This window comes from Emys orbicularis, chromosome 11, assembly GCF_028017835.1.
Source record: "Emys orbicularis isolate rEmyOrb1 chromosome 11, rEmyOrb1.hap1, whole genome shotgun sequence".
Lineage (NCBI taxonomy): Eukaryota > Metazoa > Chordata > Testudines > Emydidae > Emys > Emys orbicularis.
This window is the reverse complement of record NC_088693.1, coordinates 38,584,027-38,605,402: the sequence shown is the minus strand read 5'-3', so window position 1 is coordinate 38,605,402 and position 21,376 is coordinate 38,584,027. Positions and strand designations below refer to the sequence as shown.

General features: G+C 37.5%; 1 protein-coding gene across 1 annotated transcript in view; it reads right to left on the bottom strand.

Annotated features, from left to right (window-relative positions):
- UBR3 (ubiquitin protein ligase E3 component n-recognin 3) overlaps window positions 1-21,376 on the bottom strand; it is a 204,835-nt gene that overhangs the window by 46,403 nt on the left and 137,056 nt on the right. Inside the window, exons 28-31 of the mRNA XM_065412946.1 lie at window positions 17,849-17,959; window positions 16,166-16,378; window positions 15,176-15,312; window positions 5,384-5,469 (exon numbers count right to left, since the gene is read on the bottom strand). Of these exons, the coding sequence (XP_065269018.1) occupies window positions 5,384-5,469; window positions 15,176-15,312; window positions 16,166-16,378; window positions 17,849-17,959 (547 nt within the window). The remainder of the gene's footprint in view (window positions 1-5,383; window positions 5,470-15,175; window positions 15,313-16,165; window positions 16,379-17,848; window positions 17,960-21,376) is intronic.

Sequence of the window (21,376 nt, the reverse complement as noted above, 5' to 3'; positions counted from 1 at the left end):
AGTTTTTCATTGCTTAGGACCACTATACAAGGATAAGAAGGTGTTGAGCACTTCATTTTAAGGACAGCTTACAAGAGTCCCAAATACTCTTCCAATATGCATATACATGTGAATTTCCTTCCAATTTAAAAAACTGGTGCTGTGAGCTCATATGGAGATCACTGTTTCCTTTGGCTTTCTCACAGTCAGCTCTGACTGGAAGCCTACACCAGAAATGACCTTTCATCCCAGGTTGAGATCAGAAATGTTAAATTTTCCTATCTCCATCTGCTGCTATCAGGGCACTTTGAATTAATAGTTACTTAGAAAAGATAAGCAAGTACAACTACTTAAGGAAAGTGAAAAATATGGAAAAATAGGATTTTGTGATATTTATGGGACATTAGAGAGTTAAATACCATAATGAAACACACATCAAAGGAACATCAGAATGTAATAGAGAAGACAGGTGGGAGAGAGAATCTGGGTCAAAAATGTCTGTACTACATTAGAAGATGAACACTGCTACTTAGACATTGAAGGAATCAATAGTATTTATAAAAAACTCAAGGAGATGAGATCTCTGTTTTCATATACCTTTCTCCTTAGCATATGTTATTTACATAAGAAGAAAGAAGGTATTTCATATCACATTACATAACATGCTATGGTATGACAGGAGAATTCCGTTCTGCATTCTTCTGACCAAATCCTAGAAAAAAAAGCAATTGAGAGATCTGAGCTTTTTATAAACCTTTACAATATTCCAAAGTAAAAAATAAAATTTGTACAAATATTAGAGGATATAATTATTTCTCCTTAACAACAACGTTTCAAGAACTCTGACCTCATGTTGCTATCAATGCCTAATGTCACACCACTTCTAAAGAACCTACATGTGAGATAAAGAGGACTTGACATGCATGTTTGTGTTGTACACGGTATACAAGCACATATTTTCATAAATTCACAAAATTTTTAAACCTTAAAATGACAATTACATGGCCAGATTTCCTTTATCATTCTTGTCACACTGGCTCAGTCACTGACTCTAGCAGCTACATTAATCATTCTTAATTTTACTTCCCAAGTGCAGCTGCCCTCATGGTGCAATCTACTAAAACAGCACTTGACCTATTTGTTCCCACCATCTTCACTGACACTTGCTGCTGTAATAGCTCACCTGGGACACCATATTCCATTTTCTGCAATATCTTATCAACCAACTTTACAGTTGTTACAAGACTAATATAGAGTGATGTGCTTAATCACAAGAGAGATACCCGAGTACCACAGCTGTGAGAGAATCAATGCAAGATCTATGGGAGCTTACATTTTCATGGATTTTAATTGTCCTATACTGAACAGAAGCAGGTTTAGAAAGACCACAAAGTTAGTATAGTACTGTACAAATAAAGCCTACATTTCCTAAGAATAAGATTCAACTCAAAATAGTATTAAATTACTACATAAGGAAACAAATTGCTCGCCAGCAATCATTTCATCTTTAAATAAATAAATAAATAAAGAAAGAAAGAAAGAAAGAAAGAAAGAAAGAAAAAAAAAGTGATTCAGTTCTATCTACATAAAGATAATGAAGAAACTGCAGGTATTTTGTAAGTAATTTTTTTTTTTAATGGAACAAAATACAGGACTATGGAAGGATAATTATACATGGCAAAAAAAGAAGAATTTTGTCAGGCTTATGTTTCTAAATGATATTTTGTAAAATGACTATAAAGAGAGAAAAACAAGAATTCCCTTTTTAAAAAGTGCAGCATCTGTTTTATAAGTTCAGCTAACCCATACACTTGAGGGACATATTTTCACTCAGTCCACAGACATCCCAATGACATGAATGGACTCTCTCTGTATGGGAGGTTGAGGACAGAACATTCTCATTAAGTTACACACCATTTCATAAAACCTGTTGTCTAGGGAAAAACAATTCTCTTGTCATTAGTCAAAATCTTACTGTTCAAAGCTAAACATATTAATACTAAACTCAAGTCCAGTGTGATTCTGTTCAAGCAGGACCTACATTTAAACAGGAGTCTATTTTATTGCAAGATTTAATGTGACTGAATAGTATTCCAATCAGCTGACTATCCAAGCTTTTTTTACCAATTTAATGAATGCAATATAAATAGCGTGTGAATGAGTTAATAATTAGATGACATTCATGGTTTTGTAGTTTGTTAAACAACATGATCTTAGTTTAAATAGTGCATTTCAACTGACGCATCTAAAGCCCTTTTTCAAATTTTCTGAACTATGAGCAGATATTCAAAACTACTCCCAGACCTGACTTAGCCATGTAAAAGACATGCTTAGATATGACTCTGAGTTTTACACTGTCAGGTGTGTGAACCTTTGTCCCAAATATTATTTCAGGTATTTCTAATATATAAATCACTAGAGTATACAGGAATTATGCGACCCAGCTTTCAAGTGCAGCCACTGCTGCAACCACAGCCATGGCTAACATATTGTAGCAGAACTACACAACAGTTTTGGACAGCAACTGAAGAACACCATGTTCCACTGAAATTTCAGTATATAATATTGATAAAAATAGCAATGCAAGCTTAGGAAATTGCAATTATATTTATAAAAAAGTAGAAAAACAACATTTTAGGGTATGTAAAAAGGTTAACAGAACTTAATTTCAAAGTCTTTTCTTTCCCCTCTTGTGTGTGACATGGCCCAAACTCTCGTAACATAAAATGAAAATATTAATTGTTTTTGTCCAAAAATCCTATACTAAAAAATTCTGCTATGTACGAAAATGAATCAGGATTGAAATCTTAAGGTTTTGTTTCTGAGACTATTTACCTTTCAACACATGCAATTAATTCCCATTAGTATACCAGGAATTCTGTGTATCAAAAGGCAAAGTACTCTATCACAATATTCAATGCAAACTTTTCTAGTCAGCTTCTGACAGGCTGAGTGATTAATCAGGAGTTTATCAGAAAAACCTTTTAAAGTACTATAACTTAACCATTTTTAATGAAACGTGTGTTGTGTACTAGTTTATGTACATCATCTGTATTTAACCTGGGGTATGAGAGAAAGAAAGAACTTGGAGGATGTCTTTCAAATACATTTTTCATTTTTAAAAAAAACTGTGCTTTGTTTTAAATAAAAGCTACAGTTTGAGTGCTCTTTTGATATTAATATAAAAGTCAAATATTTTTACAGTGCTTTAAGGTCTGGTGAGTTTCGTTCATTCCACTTTTATCATACATCAAAAAATCGTAAGTGGTACTACTATGGGGCTAATAAGTCTCATATTTCTCAAGACGCATGGCTCAAGATAAAAACATTCCTTTACTCACTACAGGCCACTTTCTCCAATTATAAAAAATTACCTTAACTCAGAAACATTAAAATGGTAGAGCATGAACAGACACTGATAGTCATGTGGGCCAAAAGGCCAGACTGCTACTATCAAAGACCTGTCATTTATTAATGGATTGTACTCAAAACACATCCAGTACTTTCTATACATAGCAAGAGACAATCCTTTTCCCAGCGAGCGCACAAATACTTTTCACTTCTAGAGAGACTTTCATTGAAGGTTTTCATAGTACTTTACAAATATTATGCGTCACAACAAACCTGTGAGAGAGGTAATATATCCATTTCACAGGTGGGTAAAAGGCAGTAAGAAAATCTCCATTATACCAATTTTACATTTGGATAAACTAAGGCACAATGACTCGCTCAAGGTGCCCAAACACAGACAGAAACAAAACTGGGAATAGAACTGTAGTCATCATCACCAGCCATTAGACAATACCTCCATTACAAGAATTCCTATGGAAATAAGCCTTACACAGCAGAAGCAGTTGTTCTGCAGCTGTGTGGGAAATGTTTTGCTAATACACACTGGATAATATGCTGCTTATTGTACATTACATTCAAAAAATGATGTTAAAATAACATTATTTAGATTGCAAAGTGAAGCACTTGAAAGTTAGAAGATGTCCACACAATCTTAATTCTGCCTCTTTGTTCACCCACCCTGTGCAGTGAATGAGGCAGTGGTTTTATGTAGAAAATAGTATGTGATTATGTTATTAAAGACAACATAATGCAAATGCACAAGTCGGCAGAATTAAGGTTGCATGGATAATTGTAAATCTGGTGCTTCCTAACTTTAAAATGCTAGGATTTTTTTATTTTTTTTTAAAGGAGAAAGTTGATAACAAATCCTATTATGTGCAACTGTATCCTCCCGTCACTTATCAGCAGAATCTGAAGCTAGGTCTTCAGCAATACAACACAGACTGCAAACCACTTAAGCTACAGAACTAACTAAATTGGCTGGTAAAAGCAGAAGGTTGCATCACCCCTACTCCTCCAAGAAAGGGAATGAATCACAGGGTCCTGATGCTGGGTCTTGGCAGTGATTGTGGGTGACAGAGCCCAGTCCCAGCCCCCCCGCCACACACGTACACCCCACCCCAGGGGCTGGGGTAAGCTCCTGGTCCATGTGGTGCCCAAGAGGTGGGCATGGACCACTGGGACCATGTGCCAGTCTGGGTGGAGAGCCTAGCCCAGTCCAGCTCCCTCAACTATAGCTGCTCTGATAGCTCCCGAGCATTCCCAGTATAGCATCCGCTGCAGCATGAGCCCGGCCTCAAAATGTGCTGTTATTATTTTGGCAGGCTGCCCAAATTTTCCTGAAAAAGGTAAACCACAGAAGGGAAATGATCATTTTTAATACTTTATATCTCAGCGAATTCATGGGAGAAAGAAAAGGTACTTCTTAGCTCTCCTTGCCAAACAGCAAGGTCTTTCTAAAAACAATGGAAGTGTAAAAGCTTCTCAAAGTAACGGTCACAAGAATTTTTATCATGACAAATGTTAAGCAAACTAAACATAGGTGTCACCACCAGCTCCCCCATTAAAGAGTCAGTGTGTTCATCTAGCGTGAGTTACACAAACACAAAGTTGTGGATATCTTTACTTACTAGCGATAGCAGCCAGGGTTGTACAAAAATTCTCTGGCAAAGTAAACTGCTTTTGTATAAGCATTATCTTTTGCTTTTAAAACGCTTATAGGTGCTTTGTTTTTATAATTTTAAGTCATTCAAATGATATTACATGGTTTTGATATTTGCTTTCTAAATGGATTATCTTTACAATACAGGAATATTCTTTGTGGATAATCTTTGTAAGTTACACTTCTGTTTTCTCTTAACGAAAATTACAGTGAACAAAAACAAAAAATTAGCAATCTGAAAAAAACTAGCATAGAAATAATAAAAAGTTGACAATAGCAGACCTAGAAAATATGCTAAAATGTAAAAACAGGCAGCATCTTTATTTTAAGCTAAATTTCACAGTTCTCATTTAATTTTAAAATAATTTAAATCACACAAATTAAACTTACTTAAACAAGATCTTTTTCCAGCTGTGCTTGCCCCGCCTAAGCATAAATTGCCTCCTCGATGAACCAGTTCAAGTTCCAAGTTTGTTCTGCATGAAATATATAAAGGTATTAGGATGGAACTTCAGTATTCAAGCGACAAAAAGGAACTTCCATAAGCTCGCATTGTATACCATAGGGAAGAACGCTGCGCATTAGTTGCTTGGTGGTTACATAAAGGGAAGGTTTGACTATTAAAAATAGCAAAATATAATACTTTTGTGATTTAAACAGCTTGGTTGGCAAGTATTGTATGAGGCACTCAAACTACAGCGGTGACTGCATTACAGATAACTAAATATATTTATTTTGCGGCATGTATCATTTTCAGACACTTTCACAACTCATTGCTGCTAGTGGAATGTTTGTGTAAACCTGGAAAGACAACAAAATTTTAAGAAGTTAGATATATTACAAACATGTGACTTCCTTTGTGAGGCACAGAATTTTTTTAAAGTAATTTACAAACAAACAAACATAAATCAGATGCTTCATCTTCAGATTATTTTAATTCCATTACAATGGAAGCCCTGTCCTTTGTTTGGTAGCAATGTTACTGGAAGCCGTGGAGGTAAATTTTCAGTGAAAGGCACTGGGATTTAGCTGTGTCGCTCATTATTATGAATGGGAGTTGTGCAATGAAATCCCTGCATGTCACATTAACACTTTACTTCTTAGTATACTATAATACTCTGATGATTAGATACTATTTTTTGGCCAAATTCATTAACAATGTTTGACTTTGGAATTGGATGTTTATGTACTGTATTACCGTTTACCCTCACGACACTGATCAAGCAATTTACATTTTGTCTTCTGAAAGTTTGTTTTAACAAATAAAGATGCATTCCTACATTTCTGGTGTAGGAAGACAAAATTACTATGCTAAAGTGATATTATGCTAAATTAATTCAAACGGCAATCTATTTCCTTATATGTTTTTCTTTAATTGAAATTAAATAAACCATCTCTAGACTCAGTTTAATTTGATTGAATATCACTAATTGCAAGAAAACCTATTTTAGAATTTTAGGCATATGCATATTTAATCTAAACTACAGGATGAAGAGAACAGAAAAATACTTCATTCAAAATAAAATATTTTGGAAAAATTTCAGCTCTATCAGTTTAAGAGACTACTGGGTTCTTGATATACAGTGTTTGTAAAGATACTTTCATATGTTTCTAAAATAGTAACATTTCAAAATATTAATATCCCTAAGTTTGCAGCTCATGCCACCCATTTCTGAAGGAATGCTTTAATCCTCTCTACTCAGGAAAAAAAAAAAAAAGGCAATTTAACACTGATAATGTTCCTGCTCAGAGCTCCATCTGGTAGCTGCTGATAAGGGCATCTGTGTGACAGGGGAATTTTCCACTCTTCAGGCGATTTGCAGTGCTCACTGAACTTCTAAAAACCTACCAGCAAAGAAGCAGGGACAGGGATTTCATATTAGTGGGCAGAATAGCAAGTGTAGATCAGCATGTGTTAGTTCATCTTTGGAATATAAATGAGACAAAATGTTTTATTTCTACAAATCTTCTGATGACTAATTTGTAAATTAATGGCAGTCTTCTACTACTAAAACCAAGACATTTGCTAGATGTTATTTAAATGATTTAATCAGATAATCAGAAATACTATCTCAATCTCTTAAGAACAAATTTGTCATATCTAGAATTTTCAATTTTCCTTTCACTAAGACATATATATAATTTTACAAAAGCAAAAGTCAAGGACAAATCTGACAGAACAAGACATGCATGCAGTACTATGCTCCGTAGGAGGAGAGTCCTGGTGACAATCTCTCCCCAGCCCTCCTCCCCCTGGCACACTCACTCTCTTTCCCTCCCAAGAGAGTAAGGCACCTCCTTATAGTGTATCATATCTCCACAGCAGAAACACCAGCCCTCTTCTGGTGAGGCATCCCCTCCAAACATGCTCATATTTATGGGAGATACTTTCCCCTATTATGCTCAATCTTCTGAGAGACTAGAGCACTTCTCCCATAAATAGGCACTTTCTACATGGCTTTTTTCCCATATTACCCGAAAACATAGAACATTAGGTTTCGAAGAGACCTCAGTAGGTCATCTAGTCCAACCCCCTGCTCAAAGCTCAGTTGTTGGAGAGACCTGCACTACACTTCCTGTTCTCTTCATCCCCATTCACATTCCCATCCATACTAAGGTATTGGTTAGTCCCTATAGTCAATCACCCACTGATGGAGAAAAGTAAAGCTGAACTCTCACCATCTAATCTCCTGTCACTGATGGAAAAGTAGGGGCACCTGACATACTCTAAATAAGAGAAGTGGAAAGTAAACTTGTCTCTCGATTGAATCCTTTTGCCAGAAGCTGGGAATGAGCGACAGGGGATGGATCACTTGATGATTACCTGTTCTGTTCATTCCCTCTGGGGCACCTGGCACTGGCCACTGTCAGAAGACATGATACTGTGCTAGATGGAATTTTGGTCTGACCCAGTAGGGCTGTTCTTATCCTCCACTATCCCACCTCCCTCAAAGAAAAGTAAGAAAGATCAACCACTTCCAGCTTGATACTCCATCTCTCTCAGAAGAGGAGAAGCAAAAGGAAGTGTAGCCTCTCCATCTTTCACTGGGGCAGGGACATAGGTAGCACAGCCTCATTTGGATTGCTCTTCCTCCCACTGAAGAAACTGAGAAGGGAGGGCTGCTTTGGCTCAGGCCTTGCTTCCTTCTGCTGCAAGGAAGGGACCGTTTTTAACTCGTGTTTGTGAACTCCAATTAATCTGAAAATATATGTGATGCCTTGTTTTTTAGTAGCCATCAGAACACAGAGTAATACAGGGGTATAGATAAGTTAATCCTCTGCTACTGCTCTTGACCAGGAGGGGCAGATAATGGGGTGGAAAGCATGTCTGGAGGAACCAGCCCTTCTCCTACCTTTTCACAGGAACAAGTATTAGAATGGGAAAGTCCACTACCACTATCATTGCCTCTCTCTCATCTCTTTAAAGAGTTAGCATGTACGAGACAGTGAAAAGGGAAAGGAGGGGCAAGGGAGAACTGTGTGTCAATGTATACATAGCTGACAGCATAAACAATGGCTTTGTCTAAACATCCAAAAAGCAGAGATCTATCATATGCAACGCGGCAGAAGCGGTTTACAAGATGCTGCCACAAATGACAACCATCAGTACAACATGGAGCTATTACAATTAAAAGTAACATACTGTGACGTTATGAGTATAATATAATCTCTCATTGAAAGGTGACAGGGCCAGAAAGAGTTAATTAACTCACAGACTGACCTGACCCATGGCTGACCTGTAGAGACTGGTTAGGAAGATAGGTAAATGAATAGAAGAGCTTTGAAATGTAAGTCTGTATTGCTAGAGGTAGAAGGGTAGGTGTTTGCTCAGGTCTTGTGATGTAAGCAAACAAGTCTTGTCTATTGCTATAACTTTAATTCAAAGATCAAAAAAAGAATATTAACATTTATGATGATACTTGAGTGAAATAGTATTATTGTCTATATGTCTCTTTGAAGGTTGTGGTAACCTGTATCTGAACTGTTTAATGGATAAATTACCCTGTGCTAATTGCCAGAATGTTTGGAAGGAGAATTAAGCCTATTGTTTTCTCAGGCCGAAAGGCTGCTGGAAATGTATAAGAACCCTGGGACACAATCCTTCTTCATCTCAGATCTGCTTTGGGTTTCAAGAGGGGGGAACCTTAAGCCATAAGGATTGAGATCCCCAGTCATTGACTAGAGCCACCCTGAATATGGCCATTGGACTATAACCTCTGGACTATTTCTAAAAGGACTTTTGTCAATTACAAGCTCACCTCTGCTATCTATCTGAACCTCAAGAATTGAATTCAAGTCTTTATGTATATTGATCTTTTAACCAACAGTCACTCTCTTTTCTTTTTTAATAAATTTTAGCTTAGTTAATAAGAATTGACTATAGCGTGTATTTTGGGTAAGATCTAAGTTATAATTGGACCTGGGTATGTGGTTGATCCTTTGGGATTGGAAGAACCTTTTCTTTTATATGATGAGATAAGATTTTCAGTAATCATCATCATATCTGACGTGTGTGTCTGGATGGAGGCCTGAGGCTGGGTACTTTAAGGGACCTGCGTTGTTTGGACTTCTGAGAAACCATTGAGGTACTATAGAAGCTGTTTTGTGCTGGCTTGGTAAACCTAAGTATTAGAATATCCACCAGCTTTTGGGGTTTGTCTGCCCCGTTTGGTTTGCAGTTCACCCTAATTGAGTGACCTCAGATGGCTCCCATGGGCAGCACCGTCACACGTACATACACCACTGTACCAGGCCTATAAACGCCTGTGAAGAGAGAGAAATGGAGCAAATGGAGGAACAGACTTAGGTAGCAAGATAAGAGATTGGGTGAAAGAAAGACGGGACCTCTATAGATAGCTAAGTAGCTGCTTCTCCAGCTGCACACACAGACCAGGAGGCAATGGCCACGGAATGTCTCTGGTACTGGGACAGCTGGCAAGAACCAGCTCTCTCCCCCTTAACAGCTGCAGAATACCCCCTCTACTTCCACTCCTTTACCTCTACTTGCATGTGTCCAGGCAGCAAGAGAGTAATAGGTGAGGAAAGCATGTTGCATTCACACTGCTATGGAAAAGGAATGAACTGCTACCACTGGCTACCTCAGGGCATCATAATTCAATCAATAACACCCCACTTTCAGTATGTGGAGTTTACAAATGGCTGCCCAAATGCCCCTTTCATCTATTGCCTATGGTATCTTCTCCTCAGCTCTGCTTCAAAATTCTTACCTGCAAAATGGCTACCTAGAGAAGGTAGGGAAGGACATTTCTCTTACTACAGATACCCCAGCCTATCCTCTGACAGAAAATGGAACAAAGGGCTGATTAAAGCAAGAAGATTCAGAGATTTAAAGATTAATTCACTGGCTAATAAAATGGCAAGGTTGAAGGTCCAGTGGATATAATAAAAAAATATTTTTGAAAAGTGCTTTATTAGGAAGTGGCCAATTGTCATCTTGACCACTTTATGTTGTGCCTTTACCCCAACTCTCTATTTGTCCATGTTTTTGATTGTAAGCTCTTCCGTGTTTGTACAGTGTCTAGTGTATTTTGCACAGGCAGAACCAAATTAATAATAATAGTGAACCAACTATATACAGTTTGACTAAGACAGACTACAAAAGGAGAAAAGTGGGCAAGAAGGTAAGAATCTACAAATAGCAGAAACATCCAGAACAGTTATTTAGTGTGCTAAAAGGAGAAATGAGATAGGATTAAGAAGGGAAAATTTAGGCTGAATACCAGGATAAACTTCCTGATAGTGAGGAGTATTATTCTGTCATTTAGCAGTGAAGTGGAGGATACTCTCTTGCATGGACATTTAAAATTACACAAAACAAGTCACTAGAAAACCTACAACAAAGAACAATCCTGCTTCAGATAAGGAGGTGAACTGCTGACCTGCATAGGACATATTCTTATTTCTATTAATGTTATGTATATTAAGGTTAAAGTAAAAGCTTTTAAAATTAAGGTTTATGATCATAGATATTCCAACCCTATAGTCCTTATACAGATAAAATTCAATAGGAGTTCTGTGCACATTTGGATTGCTGAATCAAGTTCTAAATCATTAAGAGTGAAATTAACACTGCTGCAGAAGACCTGGCAAAGGCCCTCCATGTTACCTCACATGTATGGGAACAATATGGAGTGTCTGAAAACGTCCATGTAGGGGAAACAGAAAGCAGCAACCACTTATCCAGTCCAAAGGATGAAAGAACAGCCATGGATGGGGAGTGAATTTTATCTCTCCCACCCTAACGGATGTTCATGTCATTTACTTCTAAAGCAGTGTAAGGAACAATGTAACACTGTTCTGGTCTGGGATATTTTTAACTTTCTTATATTTTTAACTGAATTCTGAATTTAGATTTTAGCACAAACACGGAATGTCCAATTTACTTTTTAAATTGGTTCAGCTGACATTTTCTATGTTGCATACCTTTTATATTATTATAAACAGGTTTTTGCATTTTAAAAAGGCATTTAAGCAAATCATTTTTCACACAAGGAACATATTCATTTGTTGAGCTAAACAGAGCGACAAGAAAACCTCAACTGTGTACCCTTGTATACAATATAGTGTATAGATTATAGTACACTCCATGTAAATATAACTGTTTTCTATTTTGAAATTATCCTTACCATTCATAAAAATGAAGTTACTCTTTCACATTAGCTAAATATTCTACTTACGATGTCAACAAGACCCAAGAAAATCATTAAACAATTATTATGAAACAAAATTCAACTAAAGTATTCTTAAAGAAATTCAAATAATTTTCCATTTAACTGACTAGTTTGTTTTATAAATAAAGGCAACAGTGGTTAGTTTTTATGGATATATAATAGACACAACAGGGCTGTGAATCTTTACTGTGACATGGCTGTATTTGAATCAGCAAAATATTTGTATGAAAGCTTTAAATATTTGGAATCAATAAATGAAATTGTTCAGAAGAGGATTAAAATGTTACTCAGAATTAACAAAAAATCATCATTAGAAACTATATCAAAACCCAAAACTTTCTTTTACCAGTTAAGGTGGCTATGTTAAATTATAACAATATAGTTACCCTTTGCATCACTTACAAAATCAGGAAGTGATTAATTAAGGATATGACAGGGCTCGTCAATCTATAGATGCACCAGGGCTCTGTTTGGTGCACAGCTGAGGAAAGGGAGGAGAAAAGTGGGTGGCATTAGGCCACCTTTCTTCTCATTCACTTATCCCTGATCATGGGCATTGCCTAAGGGCCATTATGCAGGCAGCGATAATCAGCATGCAATCCATGCAAAGAGGAGGGGAAGACTGAGGGAAGAGGACTGGCTGGAAGTGGGTGGTACAAAGCTGATAGAGCTGGGTTTACACAATCAGGTGAATCCCTATGCAAGCAAAATCTCCAGCTGCACTTTTTTACGGTAGCTTTAAGTTCCCTTTAAGCTGCCAAAGAGGCACAAAGGACAACTGGCATAGGACAGAACCTGGTCCATAAGTCTTATACTGTCCACTTTATTCTTATCAATGCATATTTCACCACAACACAGCCTTGACTCTGACCCATGATTTTTATCATCTTGATTTCAATTTCCAAACATTTTAAAGGGACAGTATTAAACGGGAAACATTAACAGTATTGTTTTAAAAACTATGTATCATTGTTCTTTCTTGTACATATACGGACAGATCTTGCAGTCGTACCCTTGGAAGCAGACATTTGTGCCCCCACTGAGGCCCACTGAAGTCAGTGGTGCACTGGGTGGGGGTACGAACCCAGGTGTAGGAATCCAATTGCAGGATGAGGCCTTTCGTTGAAAAAGAAAAATGTATAACTTAACTTATTTATAAAAAAACGATGTGTGTGGATTTGCATTTAAAACTGAATCAATGTGTTTTAAGAAGAACTGTATGCTGCAGTTCTCTTTTGAGATTACTGATGAAAGAACAGTATTTATTTCGGGAATTAATGTGCATTATGATACAATTTTTTTTTTTAAACCCGTGATAAAGAGTAAATGGTTAGGCTATTATGCAGGCAGTTTAAGATTTATGATACTGTACCTTAAACTGGTCATTTCCTTGCTTTCCAGTATTTCAGTTTTGCACATGATAGCTTAGTAAACTGTTGCCACTAAGCAACCATAATTGGGTTTTAAAAGAAATTGATGCTGATCAAATATTAAATATTAGCATTCGCATTTTAACAAAATCCTGAAGTTCATAGCTAAACTGCTTAAATTTTCCTTTTGTTTTTATAACACTCTAAGGCAGTGGTCACCACTCGTAGATCGCAATTGACTGGTCAATCCTGGAGCCTCTGCCAGTTGATCGCAATCCCCGGCCGCTAAAAGTCCGGCAGCGCAGCGGGGCTAAGGCAGGCTCCCTGCTTGCCCCAGCCCCATTCCGCTCCCAGAAGTGGCCAGCACATCCCTGCAGCCCCCCCAGGGGGTTGGGGGGGTGGAGGCAGGGGTCTCCACACGCAGCTCCCGTCTACAAGCACCACCCCCGCAGCTCCCATTGGCCGGGAACAGAGAACTGTGGCCCATGGGAGCTGTGGGGCGGTGCTTGCAGGCAGGAGCAGCACGCGGAGCCGTGTGCACCCCTCCCCCCATGGGCGGCAGGGGCGTGCTGGCCACTTCCGGGAGCAGTGTGGGGCTGGGGCAGGCAGGGAGCCTGCTTTAGCCCCGCTGCACTGCCAACCAGGAGCCCCCTGAGGTAAATGCCACCAGGCGGGGGCCCACACCCCAACCCCCAGCCCTGAGCCCCTTCTCAGAGACAGCACCACATACCCCTTCCTGCACCCCAAACCTCCAGTCCCATCCCTGACCCCCCTCCCGGAGCCAGCACCTCATACCTCCTCCTACACCCCAACACTCTGCCCCAGCCTGGAGCCCCCTCCTGCACCCAAACTCCCTCCCAGAACTGGCACCCCTCATCCCCTCCCACACTCCAAACCCCTCGGCCCCAGCCCAGAGCCTGCAACCCCCCTGCCCCAGCCCAGTGAAAATGAGTGAGGATGGGGGAGAGCGAGCAACAGGGGAGGATGGAGTGAGCAGGGTGGGGCTTTGAGGAAGGGGTTGGGTCTCAGGGAAGGGGCAGGGCAGGGTAGATCCTGGATTGCATTTAAATTCAAAAAGTAATCTTGTGCGTAAAAAGGTTGGAGACCACTGCTCTAAGGGTACAGCTATTCATCACTGTGTGGAAACCATTGCTCTTCTGTCAAACTTCACCTGCTCAGCCACACTAGAGTAGCTTCCTGCCTGTCCAAGAAAAGGTTGCTAGTCCTCATACTAGTATGTCACATCATTACTATTTAACATTTTCTTATTTCTCAAGCAGAAAATAACTAGCTGTAGTACCATAAAAGAAAACTTTGTAACATGAGAGGAAAGAAGATATTATGTTGAATGAGCTAGACTCAAAGAAATTAAACAGGCTCTTTGATTAGCAAATTCTATTTTGCTTTAATTGCATCTTTTCCCACACAAGTAAGTCTGTAAGAACAGCACTCTGTAGTCATAACAACTTGTGTTGAGAGCCAGTCAGCTCTCCCATATTAAGTAGGGTCAGGCCCAATCAATACATAAATGGGTGACCTATGGGAAGATATGTTGACTATTCAGTAAGCAACACCTCATTCCTTTGAGTCAGTGCTAAGCCAATGCCCCAACACGGTGGTTGTGTCCCTTGATAATGGAGATGTGGTCCTTCAGAGGATATGCAGAACTCAGGTCCTATCTCTCCACCTCATTAGACTAGCTATTCTTAGGAGACAAGGGTTAAATAAGGTCCATTCCGACACAGATAGTTCACTTCACACAACTAGTGATGTTATGACAAGTTTCACAATAATGTGTGTTTTTCTTAAAGCTCCAGCTGTTGGAGTTATGTGAATACATGTGAAACTCAGAATTCATTAAGAAACAAAACAAACACAAAACAACCCCCTCCCTAAAATTCTAGCTCTGATTGTCCTAGAGTGAAAAATGTGACCCGAGGGCACCCTACATATTGAAAAAACAGAAAATAAAAAGAACCCAAACTTTATTATTATTTTTTAAATCTCATGATTGTTAAACCAATCTCATGATTTTGGTGGGTTTTACTAATTATTTTTTTGGGGCACTATTACTAATAACAAATGCAAAAGGAACGGTCAAAATAGCTTAATAGACCTACCTAGCTACAGAATACATGAAGAGAAAATCATTGTCTGGTGATCCAGGAGTCTTGCTGTAGTCTGTATATTTCTTCTGGGTCGTACTTTTTATATCTTTCATTACAGATTCCATTTCCTTACTAAGATTGGTTTCAGACTACGAAAAAAGAAAAGGCATTAATAGGTTAATTTACTCATCCGGAGAAAAGCAATATACAATTACAAAGCTTAACATTGTCGTATAGCTATACACAATAACATTTATGTGTTATATGAAAAATATGTATTAACAGCAGCTATCATACTTTTTTGTCTAGTAGAAAGGTATATTCTGAATAGGCAGGGAGATGGACAAAGCAATTTCACTGTTTTGTCTACATAATGTACAGAATTTTTAGTCTGTGCTATCCTAAAGTCAAGCCAATGGGGCATATGGATTGTGCAACAAGTACATGAAAATAACACATTTAAAATTGCAATCCTTAGCAAATGGATGTATTGTTACTCTGAAATACTTTTTAAATAGAGGTATTTCCTATGAGATTGGAAGACTAACATGATTTTACAGATTTAATTACATTGAATGACATTATAAAGCAGCTATATTATGTATGAGTAGATGTAAATTGTTATCTTTGCAAAACAAATAATCTATACGATTACATGTTCTGAACATACTTTAAATAGCTTCCAGTTACAAGGGATTCATGTTTTACATTGAAAAAATATAGTGAGCTTCATAAAATACCATTCAGTTCTATGTAAATTACAAGAATGAATTGAATTAAATGAATAAGAAAAATCCATTCAAAAAATAAACTTTTAGATTAATAATGTTTTGGTCATAACTCTGTTTTTATTTGATTACATTTAATCCATTAAAAATAGTACAATTTTCCCATACAGAAAGAGGAGGAAAAATTTGGCTTTATAATTTAAATAATCACAGAAAGAAATATGAAACAAAGTTGAAAGATAGAAGCAAATTAACAAGGATCTTTCTGCCTTACACTGATGCTTACTGGGAAAGTTCCCAGCTGTTCTTGAAGCTCTTCCACCTCTTTTATAAGATCTTGCATACTCTTGTTACTATGACATTGCAAAAGGCTTCTTTCCACACTGTTTCCAGGATAACAAGGAAGAACACTGTTTGCAAATTGCCTACAGAGGGGACAGGTAAATTCTCCTTTGTCCACAGAAAAACCCTGGAGGACCTGGTCATTCTAAAAAATAAAAAAAATAAAAAAAAAAAAGGTAGATACATATGAAGTCAGTGAAGATGACAATTGTGTTCTTGAAATTTTATAGACAATATCTCACAGATAAAAATACAGACCATCTACAAATAACTGAAAACCAAGAATGATACGAATATGTGCTTAATTTTGTAAGAGCACTCTAATTACTAAGACTGTCTCATGATATCCCCATAATTTACAAGTATTCCAGAATGTCCAAGACAATCCCATAGTTAATATGTCCCACAGTTAAAGGAGAGATATTCCTGCTGTTCCCATATCACAAAAACAGTGACTGCATCATCTCTAACTGACACTCCGATTTGCTTGAACAAATTCTGCGTGGGACATGGAGCACTCACCAGAGGACTTCTCCTACTCTGCTTGATTCACGTTATTTCAGGCAGAACAAGGAGCAATATACAATTACAAAGCTTAACATTGTCAGTATAGCTATACACTATACCAGCAACAGAGAACCCTGTGACATTGCAGAATGCCTTCCATCACTGGGAAATAGTGGGGCTAGTGTGGGGGGAAGGGGTTAAAGTGGCATTTAATGTTTGTTTTTTATTGCTGATTGTTAGCAACTGCCTTAGAGTTTGAAAGTTTCCCTTATTAACTTTATTACTAGCCATCTGGCAAAAGGGAAATTTACTTATCAGTAATGGGAAATACCTGAAGTTACTGCCTCAGGAGAAATACATTCTTGAACTTAGTTCACACTATAGTCCAGAGACCAAGAACCTAGCCATTGGAGGGCACCATGCCAGATGGAACGGCTCAGTTTCTCTCCACTACAACAAATCTCAATGGACTCTAAAGCAATACGGAAGAGGAGTGTGGAGCTATAGGGGGGAAAGCTTCAGAGAGCTTCAGTTACTGTACGTAACTTCCCATTTTCACCTTCACAAAGTGCCTCATCAGATTCCCACTCCTGAGAGCACTGCAGGAATAGTGCTGACTAAGTGTAATTTGAGTTCAAACAGGTAGTCCTGGTACTGAGACAGTCTCCAGCAAACTGACAGAATTACCTTTGTAACTTTCTGGGTCCCTGACTAGTTAGATCAAGTTTGAATAAAAAGTTTTATCCGTGAAATGGGAATGCAGTTTTCTACCAAAATTTACCAGACATACAGTATATACATAGCATAATTACAATATTTTTAAACAGTGAGATTAATTTGTTTAACTTTTCTTCTTTATATTTGCTTTGGTAGGTCAACATAATTAGATATAAAGTCAATTTTTTATAAAAAATGTAAAGAAGAAATAAAAAGGAGATGTTAAAAGTACACTGTTTGGAAGATGATCAAAAAAGCCTAGCACATCAATGTAGAAAATAAAAAGGACAGTCTTCCATTTAAATTAGTGGTAAGCTCCCATTGACTTCAATGGGAGCAAGATCAGGTGCAAACAATACAAGACAGTTTTTGGAATTGCAGATCAACTTACTCTTAATGATTCCATGTAAGATTTATGACAATCTATGTGTAACGTATGACCACAAGTTTGTACATAAACACCTCCTTCCCAGCCTATTGACACTGCTTGAAGACAGGAACTCTTTAAAAAAAAAAAAATGTACATGATGTTATTCAACAGACATTTCCAGCTAAAATGTATACATGTGTTGTTCAATAAATATTTCTTTCACTTTTATAGGGCTTAGTTATAATAATCCTTCCACTATATACCTATTGCTGTGCTTTACATTGAAAACCGAATTTAAGCTCTTATTAAAGCTATAATACTGCAAACATTTGTCTCCCAGGATGGTGATAGAATTAGGGAGGAATAAAATGCATATAGAGTTCACATAGATTTTACCGTGTTAGAGCATTCATAGTTATACTGAAGGTAAGTGTCACAATGTAGTTCTTGCAATTTTATTTCTGAACTTCTAATACACTCCACTCCCCTAAGTTACACATTATTTCAGCACCAAAGCAATCTTTTTAAAAGAATCTCTGGCATTCACTGTATTCAGAGAGCTTTTAAAGTCCATTCTGCTGTAAAACTACAAACTTTTTCCTGCTTCAGAAAAGCGGACGCCAATATATTTCATTCAACATGAGCAATACAACGATGCCATAAGGCTTTGAACATAACATATATCATATACATTAATAAAATGTCCACAGTTGCATAATTAAATATCTATCCCATTTTAATTCAATTCTAAAACTTCAATTCTCTTGCTAACTGATTAACAATACAGTCAGGAATACAGTATAAGATGAAAAAAGGCATTAAGTGGCACAATAATTCAGTGTATCAACTTTTGGGCTGTGGAGATCTAAAGTCAAACCTTAGCCCAGGTCTAAAGCCTAGCATAGGGTGCTAGGATGATGCCAACAAATTATTTGGCCACATCACAAAACCACACAATTTGGTGAATGGTACTCTAACTCAAGAAATGATCAGCTGGAAAAACAGAGAGTTATGATGAGAAACTTTTATAATACATGCATGTAATATATCTAGTTATAATCAGTTTTATTACTTCTCATTTCATGAGCAACAGTTTCAATCACAAAATTAAAATGCATGTATTGCATTTACACAAAAACCTTGCCCTAATAGTGAAGAGAGAACAGTAAAAATGATCAGTAAAAATACCTGTTTTAGCCCTAAGACAGACTTGCCCTGCAATGATTTATAATGGAGAATGTAAAAATAACATAGTGGTGGTTTGCTTTTTTTGGTGCTAGAACACCTCTCTTTTTCTGCAATTGAGCATATAGGACATTCTTCTATTTTAGGAGTTACATTAGGACAAATTCATTAATATTTGTGAGGCAATCAAAAAATGATAAAACACCACTGAAAAATCTATCAAGAAAAATTCCTGCTTCTGAGCCAGATGTGGATTTTATGCAGTGAATAAGGTACAGGGCCTCACACAAACAAAAGGCTTCCTTAAAGTCCTGCTTCCTTCCACATGCACCTTACTAGACCATGTTTCACAATCTCCCTACCTGTTAAAATTGAAATTCCATTAAACTTTCTTATGTGTGCATGTGCAAATCCCTTAGAACAGTGAGAGAGTGCCTACTCAGTGGAAGTCTGCACACAATTGATACATACGCATGCACTTGAAGTGCCACTGGAAAGTTGGCAGATTGTTAGTTTTGTCATATGACAATAATCGGTGTGAATACACAAAGTAAGATTTTTAAACATTTTTAACTTCAATAAATCAAAAGAGAATTTTTACCACAACATGTGTAAACAACAAAGGACCAATAAATGACCTAGGGATTACCTATCTGCCAAATTTCAAGATTCTAACAGCTTCTAAGGGTCTAGAATTGTGGGTTGGTTATTTCTTTTAAGTTTTCCCACAGTTGAAAAAACACTATTTCTCTCCTCCGACACACACTCTCCATTCTTAAAAATAGCTCAGCCATTTTCCCCTGACTGAGCAAATACACCAAATTTCAGCCAAAAAAGGTAAAACTTTAAATGACCTTCTTTTGCACTGTATAGTATATGGCTTCTGAAACAGTGTTTATGTTTTTCTTCAAGTGGAAGAGTATGGATCCTACTTTGTATCTTACAAACAATTTTCACAACTAAGTAAAATCATCCTTCCGTCTCCTGAAATCTTCTGCAGTACTTGTCATTACGGGAAGGACACCTACCACTGAGGGCACAGCTGATCAACAAAAGGATTTCTTATTGCTTAGCTCAGCGGAACAAGCCACTCAAGACACTAACAGATGTTTCTGTTTTTATGCCAATAAGAAATTTAAGGATTTGTTCTTTCATGCAGAGACATTTTTAACACAGTAGTGATCTAGAAACTTGAAAGCAGAAACAACTAATCCAACTAATGTCTGAATTGAAACCAGAGTTTTTTAGAGCAGAAAGTATTAAGCCACTGAGTCATTACAGTATCTTTTAGATTATTTTACAAACATTCAATGCAGCCTCACAGGAAGGGAGAAATCTGATTGATCATGAAGTTACACTTCCATAAGGTCGAGTTTAGATAAAATACACTTTTCACCAAATCCCCCAATATTTGTATCATGAGAAAAGCATACAGATATAGATTACATACATTTTTTTAAAACACTTCACTGGGGAATAACTGTCCACTAGCAGTTTGAAACACTGCCAGACAAAGACCCACAGTTATATTAACCAAGTAAACATTTACCAAGTTTTGCACTTTGTTAACAGGTTTCCTTCTGAACTTGACAAAAGCAATATATTATTAATCGCAACAGGTCAAAGTAAGTGCATTACTGTCATTCTTTGGTGAGTATTTATAGCACAAGTATATTATGCTAGGGTTGACTAGGGTGACCAGATGTCCCGATTTTATTGGGACAGTCCCGATTTTGGGGTCTTTTTCTTATATAGGCTCCTATTACCCCCCACTCCTTGTCCCGATTTTTCACATTTGCTGCCTGGTCACCCTAGGGTTAACAAAATAGCATCATGAAATGAAAGGTAACATCTAAATGATATAATGCCATCATGGGGCTGACACAAGTCACATTAGAGTTAAGATGGCAGCGACTTTTCTGTTTAAAACCAGAGTTTCAGTGTTCTAAGCTCCACATGTCTAGTTAGATCAGTTTGAAAACTGGTATGCCAGCAGAGGGCCCAGCGTTTGTGCTGCAAATCTGGGGTCATTGGATCTCAGGATTCGGAGATACAACCCCCTCCCCAGCAAATGACCTGTTTTTTAAAATGTTCACTCTTTTACAATACTTTTTTGTACAGAGACAAGGATAAAACTATAGGCTGTCTCTACATAAGTTATCACTGGGCTAGCCCTGCTGAGATCTAGTGTTCAGTACCAAGAACCAGCTCCAAAACTGAACAATTAATAAGTTATTAGACATTGTTTTTGGTTTTATGAGGAGGTGAACTGGGCTGCTGGGCGCAATGCACAGAATGTCACAGCAACTATGTGCAGAACCCAGACTGGAGCTGCGACATAGAGAAATTATACCCAGTCACCTA